The following is a 14,114-nucleotide window of genomic DNA, read 5'->3' as shown; positions in this document are numbered from 1 at the left end:
ATCCTGGTGTGCTCTGATCTCTTACTCTGCAGAGAGCTCCGCGCTGAATTAACAGGGTACGTGAAACAGAACAGACACGGGGATTTCATTGTGTTCTGTCAGCAGGGGCGGGTGTGCGGTTCAGTCCAGCCTCCTCCTGTCCCCCTTCTGAGATGTGGAGATGCAGATCTGACCTGGAGCACCTTGGAGCTCTGCTGCAGGGCTGTTGTGCCAGTTGGTGCCAGCAGCCCTGCAGAGGCCAGGCGCTTCCCCATGGGGTTTCTCTCCTTCACTCAGGAGAAGAGAACGTATAAATCTCTTCCCCAGGAAAAGCTGGGGCTTGTTATTCATCATCACTTCTGTTCACTTCTTTCCAGTTGTAGGATGCTTATGGAAGAACTGAACAGGTTTGTGGGTTGTTTTGGGGTTTTTTTTGTGAGTCACTGGAAGTGTTTAAAGCAACCTTTTTTTTTTCTTTTCTTTTTTTCTTTTTTTTTTTCCTTTTTTTTCCCCTTTTTTTCCTTTTTTTTTTTCCCTTTTTTCTTTTTTTTCCCTTTTTTTCATTCTAATTTGCAGGCTAGAATTCTGCAAATGAATAGCTTATTTGAAGGGATAAAGTAGGAAGCCAGTGCGTGCAAGCTGATCAAACTACACTGACCCTACGCTTCATTTCTGTGTTTATCTGTTGCATGCTCATTTTGAGGGAGCTGAAGACAGCCTGCCTGAGCTTTTCGGACTTGAATCTTGAGTGCCAGATCCCCAGCTCGTTTAAAAAGATGGGAATCCATTCATTTCAGCTGAACAGAGCCAGTTCCCTTCAGCTCGCTGTCTGGCCCTGAACGTTTAGTTCCTTTTACCTGTTTCATTGCAGCTATTAGCTCGAAGTTGCGGAGCAGATTTGGGTTTTTAAAAGCACTGTGACATTAAAAACACGTAAAGGTCAGTGGTTGCTAAGTGCTGGGCTGTTTCTCAGAAAGAAAAAGCTTTCCAGTAATCTGTGGGGGAAGAGCTCAAAAGTTAAGCCAAAAAATGCTGGTCCTGTCACCTGCACTGTACGGCATAAATTAGACCTGGTTTTCAACAGTCAGGCCTGTTTTGTTCTATCCAGCTTTTCGATTGTGTTCGCAGTTTTTCACTGAGGTGTGTTTTCAGGCTATTATTGAAAGGCCAAATGCTGCTGTTTTTCGACATTTAAAATGTACTAATTGCACGTTTTCCCAGAGGATTTTCTTTAATCACATGTGCAGTGCTTGGGAGCTGTAGCGTTGTGTCATCCTTTCTCAGCACATCTGGAAGACCTGTCACATTGGGGTGTAATAGATACTGCGGAAGAATAATCCATTAATCTGATTTTAGGCTCAATCTGCCATGGATTCTCTCTTTATTCCTGGGGTTTTGTTAACCATTCATGTATTTCTCACCTTTCTCTTGAGGCTTTTAGTTTTTGTTGGCAGTTCTGATTGAAATGAACTGGGTATTTCTGACAGGTTGAGAGACTGCTGTTTTTCCTTTGTTACTCATAGGCAGTGACTCAGCTCTTTTGTACAGTGTTGAGGTGTGTTTGCTGGAGTCATACGCACAATAGTGAGGTTACAATTTCCAGCAAGGCTAAGAAATGAAGCTTCACATTTAAATTACAGCCTGCAAGATCCTGAACTACATTAGTGCTCAGCTGAACCGGGCACAGCTCTCTGCTAGGAAAACCTTGTCCTGAAGTAGTAGTCAAGGATGCAAGCTGTGGAGCTGGGTTCTATAAGTAGGCAGTTGGTGTGTATAGTTGTTATATATTTTAGGAAGAAAATACAGAAAATTGGTCTATGTTTAATTATATTTGTGCTGAGAAAACAATATTTAGGTTAAAGTGAAATGCGTAAGTGGTAGCGCACATAGAGAGGAGGGTTTCTACATATATTGAAGGAGCTGGATTTATTACAAATTGGAGTCAGTTGGACTGTGCTTCCAGTGTGTGTTGAAATCACGGTGACCCCTTTCAATATGACTTTAAACATACAGAGCTATTCACTGTTATACCCCGAGTCTGATTTTGTCTCAGTGTAATGGTTAAGGGGAGCTATCACGGTATCAGTTCATCTGGCTAGCTTGAGATCTGTGGGGAACTCGTACCATGTGTGAGGGTAACAACATGCCAAACAGTGCTGTCATTGCCACAGCTGGGCTGCGTGGTCTCAAACCTGGCAGGCGTTAAGGGCTGCAAGTCCTGGCCCTGCAATCAGCTTTGTGCAGCATGAAACAACTATAAAGGAACTGTATGAGGAAATACAGTGCATCTCCAGAAACATGAACATCATTTTGTCTGTCTGGTTTCTGCAAGGCAGTGTGCTCTGTCAAGCCAAATGGTAAGCGCAGGTTTCGGTAGGTTAATTTAATTGTGCCAGGGAAGGATTGAGTGAAACTGCTGTACCACAGTCTTCAGCACATCTCCCTCTTGAAGTAGAGACCTGGGTCTGTACGCTGATTTTTCGCTCTGCATTAAAGGTCATGCTCCTGTGTCTTCCTGCTGCTAGCTGTGCTGTGTTCAGCTGGTGCTGGTGCTGACACAGACTGCAATTACATCATGGTTTTGCTTTGCAGACTTAGACAAATACAATTCCTGCTAGTAGCAATATACCCGTTTCTTTCTCTAGGATTTTCCTTGGTGAAGCCAGCAGTTTTCTGTTTATCACAGCCCAAGTTTGTTCTAGATCAGGTGGGGGTTTTTCTTTCTGAAATGAAGGAGCTTTTGTCTGTCCTCACTTTCGTCACTGCTTTCACCTTTAAGCATGTCTTTCACCATCCTTTTTTAGGCTGGTATAGAAACTTGCTCCTCCGGATCTTACTGAATGAGCTCACCTTATAAAAAGCAGTGCCTCTGAACTGCCGTTAAGTATATGGTGGGTTGTCTTAGCCAGAACAAAGGTTGAAACATGCCCACATACACCCCGGAACCAGTATCCTGTAGAGAAATTCAGTGGTTTTGGCAGATTGGTTTCCGTCTTTTTCACCTCCGTTGAGACGTGCAGATAGTGAACGCTGTGTATCGGCAGACTCTGGCCCTTCATGTGGTACTCATGTTTGTACTTCGTCCTTTGCAAAGTTAAGCAGTTAAAAGAGGTTCCTAATCCTTCTCCTCATGAGGAGCTGAACCTACTAAGGTTCCTAAGCACATGCTTAGTTTGAAGGAGAAGAAGAACTGACTTCTTGTTGACTTCAGCAAGACTCCTGATACGCTTAAAGGTGAAGACCTTTTCTGAGTGCTTTGCTGGAGTAGTGCCAAAGTGGCAGAAATTATATTGCCCCAAAATGATAGCAAGAGGGAGATCTGTTCTAACAGCATTGCGTAATGCAATTTGAAAGAGAGAACCTTATTTTACCCTTAAGCCTATTGTTTTATAGCAAAGCCAGACTTGTGCGGTTCTACTTTACTAGTACAGTGGAGGTGCAATGCAGTTTCAGGCTGTTGGCTCCAAGTAGCAGCAGCATGCAAGATTTCATAAATATGTCAAGTTGGGGAGAAATGTTTTATTAATCCAGTTGGGGGGGTTCACAGCCCAGAAAGCCAACCGTATCCTGGGCTGCATCAAAAGGAGCGTGACCAGCAGGTCGAAAGAGATGATCCTGCCCCTCTACTCCTCTTGTGAGACCTCACCTGGAGCATTGTGTGCAATTCTGGTGTCCTCAATGTAAAAAGGACATGGAACTGCTGCAACAAGTCCAGAGGAGGCCACGAGGATGATCAGGGGACTGGAGCACCTCCCGTATGAAGACAGGCTGAGGAAGTTGGGGCTGTTCAGCCTGGAGAAGAGAAGGCTGCGTGGAGACCTCAGAGCAGCCTTCCAGTATCTGAAGGGGGCCTATAGGGATGCTGGGGAGGGACTCTTTGTCAGGGACTGTAGTGACAGGACAAGGGGTAACGGGTTAAAACTTAAACAGGGGAAGTTTAGATTGGATACAAGGAGGAAATTCTTTCCTGTTAGGGTGGTGAGGCACTGGAATGGGTTGCCCAGGGAAGTTGTGAGTGCTCCATCCCTGGTGGTGATCAAGGCCAGGTTGGATGAAGCCTTGGGTGGGATGGTTTAGTGTGAGGTGTCCCTGCCCATGCAGGGGGGTTGGAACTGGATGATCTTGAGGTCCTTTCCAACCCTAACTATTCTATGATTCTATGTATTTTGTTGCATGATTCATACCACTATAATATGAGTATCCTGCTATCACTTTTTGTGACCTTGACACTAGGTTAGTTAGGAGGCATTCAAATATGTGAGTCGGGATTCTGACATAACTTTCCAGACAGAAGGTGTGTTCTTGGAAGTTGCTGTCAATGGTACTTTTTTAGCCAGAATTCTGGAATCCTTTCCTTTAAAAGTCGCTTTATCCTAGAACATCCTAGAAGCTTTTCTGAAAAATACAAGTTAGAAGTGTAAGTGAAGCATCCAGTTCTGCAGTCTTTGGGGATAGGAAGTATTGGCAGCGTATTAAGTACTTCATCTTAGTCCTGTTAAAGCTCTTTTCATGTCTGGCAGGACCTCAGCTCAGCAATTAGAGACCCTAGGCCTGGTTTTCTTTTCCATTTCTGTAAATCAAAAGTTATTACAGTGGTTGTGACAGCATGATGGTTCTCAGCTCTGCCCTTCCAAATGAATTCTTATTTCATCAGGGCTGGATTTACCTGGGGGCACAGCTGATGAAATGCTGAAGAATGAGGCCCAGCAGATGAAAAAATGGTTTAGAACTGATGTTAGTTAGAGAGGAACTCAACCTGCTTTCCTTCCTGTACACAGATAACTCTGAAGTTGAGAGCACCAGTATCAAGAGATTAAATGTAAAGGCTATGTTGGAAGGCAGTGTTGAAGAATGTAGCTCTCCGAATGCTTTGCAAAGGTTATTCCTGTTAGCTGCTTTACAGTTAGAAGAACTGAAGCACAGGGAGCTGAAATGACTCGACCAAGACAGGCCAAGAAGCCATCAGAGAGCAGGAAATGGAGCGTGACTCTTCCATGTCCCCAGCCCTAGCTATAAGATATTGACCCCACTGCCACTGCAGTCAAAATAGACTGGGACATGGTTTCCAGTACATCTCTGAGATTGCACTGATGTTTGCGCATTGCACTATAAGTGACTGTTCCCAAGCACAAATGAGATACTGCAGCACAGAGTCACCTGAATTTAAGTGCCAGGGCTCACATCTGTTGGAGCAGCTCTACATTGAGCTCCCACTTAATTCATAACTGACATTAAATGGGAGGTAGACATCTAAGCTTCTAGCCTTGGATGCTTGAGACCTAGCCCTGGTTTTCAGACGTGCTCATGCAGTGTCCAGTGCAATGGGAACTACTTAGTGTAGTTGGAACCTGTCAGAGAAAAAACAAATCACAAAACAATGAGGGGGGGAAAACGTGCAAATTACACCTTAGTTTAACATCTTTGGAAGAGTCGCAAAGGAAAGTCTCGTACGCTGTTCTTACAGAGGGAAATGGCATATAAAAAGTTGATACAAACACTCTGCACATCAAAGCTTGTAATTGTGAAGACTATTTTTGTCTTTACTCAGGGCAGATAAAGACTGAAATACGTATGATTTGTGATGGCACAAAATCATTTTGGTGCCAGTTCATCAGGGTTGGAGAAAGATAAAAACTCTTTTCAGGTGAATCACCCAAATGATCCTATGTAACACAGGGTGAGAGAAGGGTTTTTATCAACTCTGTTAACAATTTGCTTGATTTCTACGTTCTTAACAAAAAGCAAAATACCACAAGCCTGGGATTCAAAGTGGATGATCTAGCTGAAAGAAGACTAATTCTGATCACCCTTTTTTGGTGCCTTCTTTTCTTGGGTATGACTAGATATGGCTTGATGCTGAAGAAGGGTGAAGACAAGACAGCCTTTCAGTGCATTGGTTTTTTTCCTCCAGCAGATCAGTGCGCTTTTTCATTCAGCACATTATTAGTTGTGTTGTGGGTTTTTTTTTCCTTCAGTGATTTATCTGGGTTTAGCAGATAAAGAGTGTTTGTTTCAAGACCTCCTTCCAGTGTACATGGCATTGTTTGGATGGGCTGCATTATTATTGACTCATACATTGGCTCATATATGATCTCTGTGTTATAAGTGAATCTGAGGGACCTGAATGCTGGAATAGGTTTCTGAGCTAGTGGCTGCTCCTTTGGTTTTGCTGTGTAGTCACTGACAGGTTGGGCTGCAGTCCTGGCTTTTCTGATGGCATCTTTTTCTGTTTCCCTCCTACTGGATGAGCAAGAGCCTTGTAGGTGCTTTGTGTCATCAGGCTAAGCCTAGCAAACTGTCTTTTCATGTGAGCTTTTAAATAGCTTAGAGACTACCTCTCTGGAAGCTGTTCTCATCCTGTGCTGTGCTGTTGCATTCACAGATCATGGAGCAACATTAGTTAAATTGCTGGTGCCATGCAAGACTGGGGCTCTGAGCAGGGCATTTTTCTAAAGGAGAGACCAGCTGCTGATTTTCCTGGGCTGGGAAAATGAAGCCAACAGTTCTTTGGATATAATGCAGGCTTCTTGGGTTTATTTTTTGTTCATACTGGGGGGTAAATGAGCAGGGAGCCATAAAAAAAAAGAGGACTCTGTCTGTAAAAGTATATGATCAATTTATTTTTGTAGGGAAAGTGATAGATAACATGGCACAGCATGAAGTTATAAAAGGAGGTTGCAGTCAGCGTTGCTGGCATTACTTGAACTGGAGAATGTGCCCTTAAATGTCAGGAGGCTGCAGGAAGCACTGAGTTATTTGAGAAGACAGCAACTTTGATGTTGATGTTATCAACAAAAATGCAGGAGATTAAGAGTAGCTCTCCAATTTTGCCAACTTTGTTTCTTATTGATAACGTGACTCAGGGATTTAGCAGGTGCTCTGGGAAGGTCAATGAAACCATAATGGTTATGGTGAAAGACTATACGTTAACTAATTGGTTTGTATGGGTGACTCAGGGCTGAAACTAAACTCAGCAACTGATACACTGAGCAGCTAATTTGCTGTGAAGATACTACAGTTCCAGATACACCGTCCTCTCATATTGGCAGAGAAAACACGACCAGACAATCTGAGTTATAAAAAGAACATGGGCTGCAATCATGTCTCTACTGCATCAAAATGTAAGAGTGGCCATTCCTGATCAAACCTAAGGGCTTCAGCAGGGCATCTGGTCAACACACAGGGAAAAGCATATAGAAACGTGGCAGTAGGATGATCCTACCTCTCGTATGTCATCCCTGCTGCTGTCAGCTGAGGGGTTCGGAGGCTTTTGGAGGCAGAGGTTGCACTACGTTGTGTTTAATGCCTTGATGGGCCTGCCATCCATGAATTTAATCCCTTTCTGAACCTATTTATGTGTCTCCTCAGAACATCCTGTAGCAACGGGGCTTGCACTTGTGTTGTATGAAAAAGCATTTAATGTGCTCATTTTAAATCCATTTCTTGATTGCTTTATTGGATATTCCTTTTTTTATTGAAACAACACAGACTGCTTTGATTTCCCGATCTTCTTCATGTAATTAATGGTTTCATAAATCTGTCATCTCTTGTCTCAGCCTCTTTTCCAGGCTGAGAAGTTTGTCTATTATCTCCATATATCAAGAGTGTTCCAAATCTTCTATCATTCTTGTCTCCTCCATCTTCTTTCCAGCTCTGTTAGTTTGATTTATGTCCTCTACCCAGCTATATTCTCCTTTTGCATCTATTACCTTAAAAAGGAAGAAACTAATTCAAGAGTTCAGTGATCAAAATATTGGGGGTTTTAATTCATGCCTCACTTCCTTGGCCATCTACCCATCCAAGCTGTGGCATTCCCCTGCTTTTCATTGGAGCTGCTGCACAATATTTATCTGGGATTCAGAGGGGTAGGAGAGTGAGCACTGGGTCCAGTGGCACTTGCATGCTGCTTCAGCATGCCATCAGTCAGTCATTGGATAAAGTGCATTTGCTGTCCTTGGAGCTGTGATTGGGATTCTGGTTTCTCTCTGCAGGCAAATGTTTGTAAGAACACACAGACAGACACATGCATCCTCTTATTTAATAAAATAAATAAACAAAGGGCACATTAGTTCTGGGAGTTCTGTATCTTCACACTACATTCAGATTGTCTCTCTGAATTGGGACACATTGCTGCTGATTTTGGTGTTTTGTTTCCTTTTGTATTCAAAATCTGAAATAACCCAGCAGCTATGTGTGTAGATAGGCAAATCTGAGTAAATAATGAAAGACACTGGGGAATGATGGCCCCAGTTTGGTAAAGCTTGAAGACCTTTGAGCAGCTGCTGACAAGCTCTGAAAAACTAGAGGGGTTATAAGCAGCCAGTATATGGCAAAACATAGAGATAAATGACTACGTAATGCTCCTTCTTCCTAATTTAGTCTCTCAACCTTGAAATGAGTGGAATGTGTTATTGTTTGTAGTAGTTGCATTATTTATTGCTTGTCAGATGATAGGGCACAGAGATCCCATTGTGTTGCTGTATAAATGTGTACTTAAAGGGCTACCTTTGATACTAAAAACTTTTTAGAGCAGCTTTTTAAAGCAGCTTGAAAAAGTCCCAATAATTAACTGATCAATAAATCTTTATACAGTCCTACAGCATCCGTAAAGTAGTCAATAGGTTATTATTAAACGCAGCAGCTTACAACTTTTTCCACAGATGTGCTCGTAAGCATTTATGGTATACCATATGCACATGGGAAACCTTTTGATAATGAGTATTAACTATTAAACCTCAGTAGATTGTCAATGATACAAAAGAACTGCCTCTTTTCCTCATTATTAATATTACAGAACTGAAAGGCTGAGCATTTAGCCATGCAGGATTAAGAAGACTTTCAGGAGGGCTTGGTAGGTGGGTTTGGCCAGCCTTGAGGCATGGCGAGTATCAGCAACTGAAATCAGTCTTTATGAAGACAGATGTTGAATTCCTCCTTAAATCAATCAAATTAGCCTGCTTGCTGCTGAAAATCTTCCTAGGCTTTCCAGTATTTGAGTCCATCCTTCTTTGTCAATGCGTGGCATATTATAGTGGTATTTAAGACTTTTGTACTAGTGGCATTTTGATACTTGGAAACCTGACTTTGAATTTTCAGAGCTTCGTATCTCAGCAAAGTCAGCTGCATACAGATGTTAATTTGCCAGAGTTAACGTTACTGTGTGTGTTTGTGGCAATAACCTGATGTTACATCAGGGAATAGGCGGCTTTGCATGCTGTCCACATGCAAGACAAAAGAAAACCTTTTCCGAGCGGGAGCTTAGAGTCTGGTATCCAGAGTAAGCACTGGTTATTTTCTGTTGTTACTGTCGCTTGCCCATTGTTACAGGAATGATTTGCAAATTTTTTGCTCTCTTACGCTTATGAAGTAATAATTTATATGTTTGCTTTATATGAAAACAAATCTGTTTTCATTTTCAGAGGCTAACAAAATTGCCAACGACTATATTGATAATCTTGGGGCTATTTTTGTATGTTGAATCACTTTAAGAGTCTGCTGTGCTGAATACCTCAGGCATACAAAAGTACAGTAAAATGATGTTAAGAAAATAAAATAAGGTGAGATCTGAGCATACGTAATATTTACGTATGCCCCTAAGAGTTGTATGCAGACAGTGACACCGTACTGATTAGATTTATTTGTAGTAAGAGTGCTGTCTCAGTAATAAAATTGTAGGATCAAGATAAGCGCTACTACTTCAGTGTTTTCCCTATATTTTTAGTTATCTGGGTTTTCTGTTCGAAGACCTGTTAGAAGCTGAGAAATACATAGAGCAAACAGCACATACAGCCTGATGGCCTGATGGTATTTCCACTTTTTATCATATTTGATTGCATTGTTTACTTCTGCTCTCAGTATGGTTTTGATTCCTTTTGCAGCTTATATTCCCTTGTATTTTCCTTTTAGTTTGGTTAATTTTATTATTACATTATTTTATTTTTATTTATGTATTTTATTATTACACTCTTCCAAAGGTAAATTATACAACAGCTAACAGTGTGCAATAGCTTTGAGATCTGGTAGGGTTGCACTGCAGAGACAGTTGCTAAAGTTGCATGATTTAATTATGTTAACCTTTGTGTGCCTGTGCCTTATGACTGGTGATAATATTGTGCTGAGACATACGGTATGGTGTGGTGAGATTGAGTTTTTCCCTATGTTTCACTAGTTGTTCTGAGATAAGACATTGCACCTTCATCCAAAGAAGTTGACATACTCTCTCTGTAAGCAGTAAACAGCAGAGTAATGGAGAGAAGAATTTGAATTGCCTTTTCAATGTTTAATGGCAATGTTTGTATATACTATGTAGTGATTGTAATTGCCTTTGGTAACAAAGCCGTATATATCCCTAGTAGTATGAAAGGGAGAAAGTACCTTTAATATATCCCTCCTGTAGCAGTTTGACTGTTAATATGTTCTTCTTTCCTTTGTCCTTCTATTTCATTAATATTGAATGATATCTTACAGCATTCAAAAGTGTGCAGTTCCTGAGGGATGTTAAGATGGCTGTTCTCTAAGCCTTGTGCTCCTTGACCACCACCTCTTCTGCTGCAAGGAGGGTCCTACAGTGCTTTAGGCCTTTAGTTTTGAAAGTTTATATAATATTCTGTATAATAAAGCCAGGATAGATTGTTCAGTGTGGTTGTTTCTTGGACCAGTAGAATATTTTTAACAGGGTACTTGCCAGAAGGAGGGTGTTGATGCAGCCTCAGCCCTCCGCATAGCACAGTCCAAAGAAGCTTGCTTGAGAGTCTTTGCATCAAACCCGTATCTTCCATTTGTGCATTGCTTTCCAGATGCTATCCTGTCTTGATGAAAAGCATTTAAAGGCTACAGAATTTACTGCGCATACAAGGAAGTTGCTTCAAAGATTATTTTCTTTGATAGTTATGTGTCTGCATTTACTTACAAATCTCTGTTTGACTGCTTTCAGCTTCCAGCAAATACTTGGAGTTTCTGATGCCTTTTTTTTTTCCTTTAGATCAAAGACTCACAATTAGATAATTCTCCATGTAGGTTCTTGCAGACTGGAGCAAAATGATTTCTTTGCTGCTTCTCAGTTAAACCAAATAAACTGAGCTTCTTAAGCTGCTGATAAAATAGGCTTTTCTAACCCTCTGATCACTTGCATAACCTTTTTCTGAACCTCATCCCATTTTTAGTCATCTTTTGTAATTAAAGAGCAAGAGCTAGGAACAAGATTGTAATGTCTTGCTGATGCTGTAAACAGGAATAACCACATCTTCCAGCTCCTACTTGATTGTGCTTCCGTATATGGATGCTAAGGGTTGCTCGACCTCTTAACTGCATTGTTGTTCAGGTACTTCACATTCGTTGTCTTTTATGATACCATTGCACTCCAGGGTATAACCTTCTATCTTTGTAATGTGATATATATTCCTTCCTCTTAAGTGACTGATTCTGGACTGTATTGTATTAAAACAAGCGTCATTCTTATGAGCCCATTTAACTAAGGGATAGAGAGCAGCATGCATCACTGGCCAGCTTCCATTACTAACCACTCATTGGAATTCAGACTTGTTTTTAGTAAGTGTGTGTCCACTGTTCTTTGTCCCAGCAAAATTTTTGATCAATTTGTGGATCTAGCCCCGAAATAGCTACCTGAATCATAGTAAGAGCACTTCCTTTCAGTTAGAGGGGTTAGCATCTCCAAAGAGCCTAAGTTTGTATGTGGGGAACTTAGTTGAATACTTGTCCTGTGAGGTCAAACTGTAGCAGCAGCCATGAGAAAACTTCCCTATAGCAGTTCATACAGTTGGGCTACGTTTTGGCAACTTCACCCCCCAAGAAAAACCCCACTAATGTTGGTTAGTGCAGAATGGCACTGCCAGTTTAGCACATTACTGTAGATACCACAGCATTAACTGCAGATTTCTAATTACTGCAAGCAAAGGATCTCTTATTCAGTTGCAGAGTCTTTCCTAACATCATCTGTGCGGTTGCTATTGTCTCTTTCTGAAGTTGTTTGGATTCCTCAGGAGCGTGCAGGTCACATTCACAAAATTGGCTTTAGGATTTTTAACACTCAGCTGTTCATGATGTATGCACATAAATGTGTAATTTAAAATGATCTTGGACTTCATGAAAACATTTAAAGCAGAGAAGTAAATTTACGGTAGTAAATAAATACATTCAATCATCTTGGCAACTAGAAAAAGCAATAAAACGGGTGTTGTGAAGGATGGCGTTAAAAGCCATGCTAACAGCAAGTAGGTTGTGTCACTGCTGCATCTGTCTTCTAACCTCTGCTTGACCTAATTCTCCTGAATTCCAGTGGTCTGTGCAAGTATGTGTTCTCTAGGTGTAAGAATAGTAGCAGCAGCTACTCTGCCTGGAGCAAGAATGTCCAAGGGCTATCAGCTGTCTTGCCTAGAGGCATAAGATGATCGCTGGCTGGGGGTTAAGAAAAAGCATTTCCTTCCTGTGGGGCATTACATAATTATCTGCCTATGTTAAGCGTGTTGGGGCTTTTGTCTGAAATTTATTATATAAGCCAGTGCTATGAGAAGATGCCAGGCTAAGAAAACAGTCTGGCACATGTACTATGGCAGTTCTTTCTGCATTCTGTTTTTAACGCTGTGCAACATGAAATGAGAATCGCTGTATGCTTCACCTTGTTAGCTTGGCAGTGCATTGCTTTTAACACTGTCCTGCCAGCTTTGTGACGCAGATTTGACTGCAGCTGAGGAATATTGTTAATCCTCTCATCTCCTTGTGGGGAATCGGGGTTGAGCCAAATGCAGTGTTTTGTGCTACAGTGTTTGCTTCTATTGCTGCACGTACAAAGCAAGTGAAAACGCTGGCTGCCAGGATCTTGCCAGGGCAACGGTGATTCTCCACGTTTATGAGGTGCCAATAAAACACAAGTTATTACTTTTTGTCTTGCAGCTTACTCTTCACCAAAGTAAAACTGGAATGGATACATAAAGGACCCGAAGAGGCTCTGGTGACGTGCAGACATATGTTGCAGATGTGGCAGATGGTATATAATGTTTTACAGCACAGGTAGGCTTTCTCCACTAGCAAGCTGAGATTTCATAACGGAGATGCAGCTATTTTCTTTGGTTGTCTAGATAGTTATTTTGCAAAAGGGATAATAAACAGTACACTTTAAACAGGCACACACAAAGTATTTCTAGCTGTGATTAACACCAAAACAAAACCCAGAAGATTTTACTATCCAAGATTTAAAAAATAATCAAAAGTCAAAAAACCCCACCAAAAAAACCCAACAAAACAGACAAACAGGAACCCCAACAAAGAAAGAAAACCTCAAGATTTTAAGCTTGAAGCAGCAGTTTGAACAAAGAGTTTCTAATCTGGATGACTAAACAACTCTATCCATATTCAGATGTCCAGAATGGAGGGCAGATTTTGCTGAGCATCCATCAACTATTGTTCACAGTCTGCAGCAGTTGGCACTGCTCAGGAATGTGTGGGGGTGATACAGCCCTGAACTGAGTAAGCCAAGGCAAAGCACATAGCCAAGACTCTGTCATGTGCTGTGGTTGCATGCTGGTTGCACAGCCTGGTGCTAACTGTGCAAGGAAAGGAGTGAAGGATGTAGTTTTTCTCCCTTCCCTTGTCTTAGTAAATCTGCATTTAAATAGTGCTAGGTTCCCTGTTTGTTCCCTCTCTCATCTGCTTCCCCTCCAAAAGGAGAAGTTTAGAAAGTGTGAAAGTTACCAGGTTGGGTTTTCTTCCTTCCCACACCCTTTGAACATTGTCCTAGTCCTGGTACCACTGTGCAACTACTGTCTTGGGAATGTTAGTACTTACCTGTGATGTCTGTAGAGGTTGTGTTTGAGGACAGCATGCCTGATGGCAACAGTCATGTCAGCAGACGGATGAAGCCTGTATTGTTCCTAGCTTCTGTATGCATTTCCATAAGCTTTACAAACACCAGAAGTGTATGTACAGAATGATGCATGTCTATATACAAGTTGTCCTTGAGGGATTATTAGTAATTCCTTGTTGGTTTAGCTAATGAGCAGCAGACCAAACACAAAAATCAAGATATTACATAGCAGCAGAGCAATGGTCTCTTACAGGCTGGAACCATTGATTTCCTTAGGCCTTAGTCTCTTTAGCTAAGCATTCAATCATGTACCTCT

General features: G+C 41.6%; 1 protein-coding gene across 6 annotated transcripts in view; it reads left to right on the top strand.

Annotated features, from left to right (window-relative positions):
• The window catches only part of TTC7A (tetratricopeptide repeat domain 7A), a 180,711-nt gene that overhangs the window by 105,547 nt on the left and 61,050 nt on the right, over positions 1 to 14,114 (top strand). For all 6 annotated transcript variants that reach the window (XM_065679466.1, XM_065679463.1, XM_065679464.1 and 3 more), the window contains one exon: positions 12,889 to 13,005. In XM_065679466.1, coding sequence (XP_065535538.1) covers positions 12,889 to 13,005 — 117 coding nt within the window. The remainder of the gene's footprint in view (positions 1 to 12,888; positions 13,006 to 14,114) is intronic.

Source organism: Lathamus discolor, chromosome 5, assembly GCF_037157495.1.
Source record: "Lathamus discolor isolate bLatDis1 chromosome 5, bLatDis1.hap1, whole genome shotgun sequence".
In the NCBI taxonomy this organism is placed as follows: domain Eukaryota; kingdom Metazoa; phylum Chordata; class Aves; order Psittaciformes; family Psittacidae; genus Lathamus; species Lathamus discolor.
Note: the sequence above shows the minus strand (reverse complement) of the source record. Positions and strands in the feature narration are given on the sequence as shown.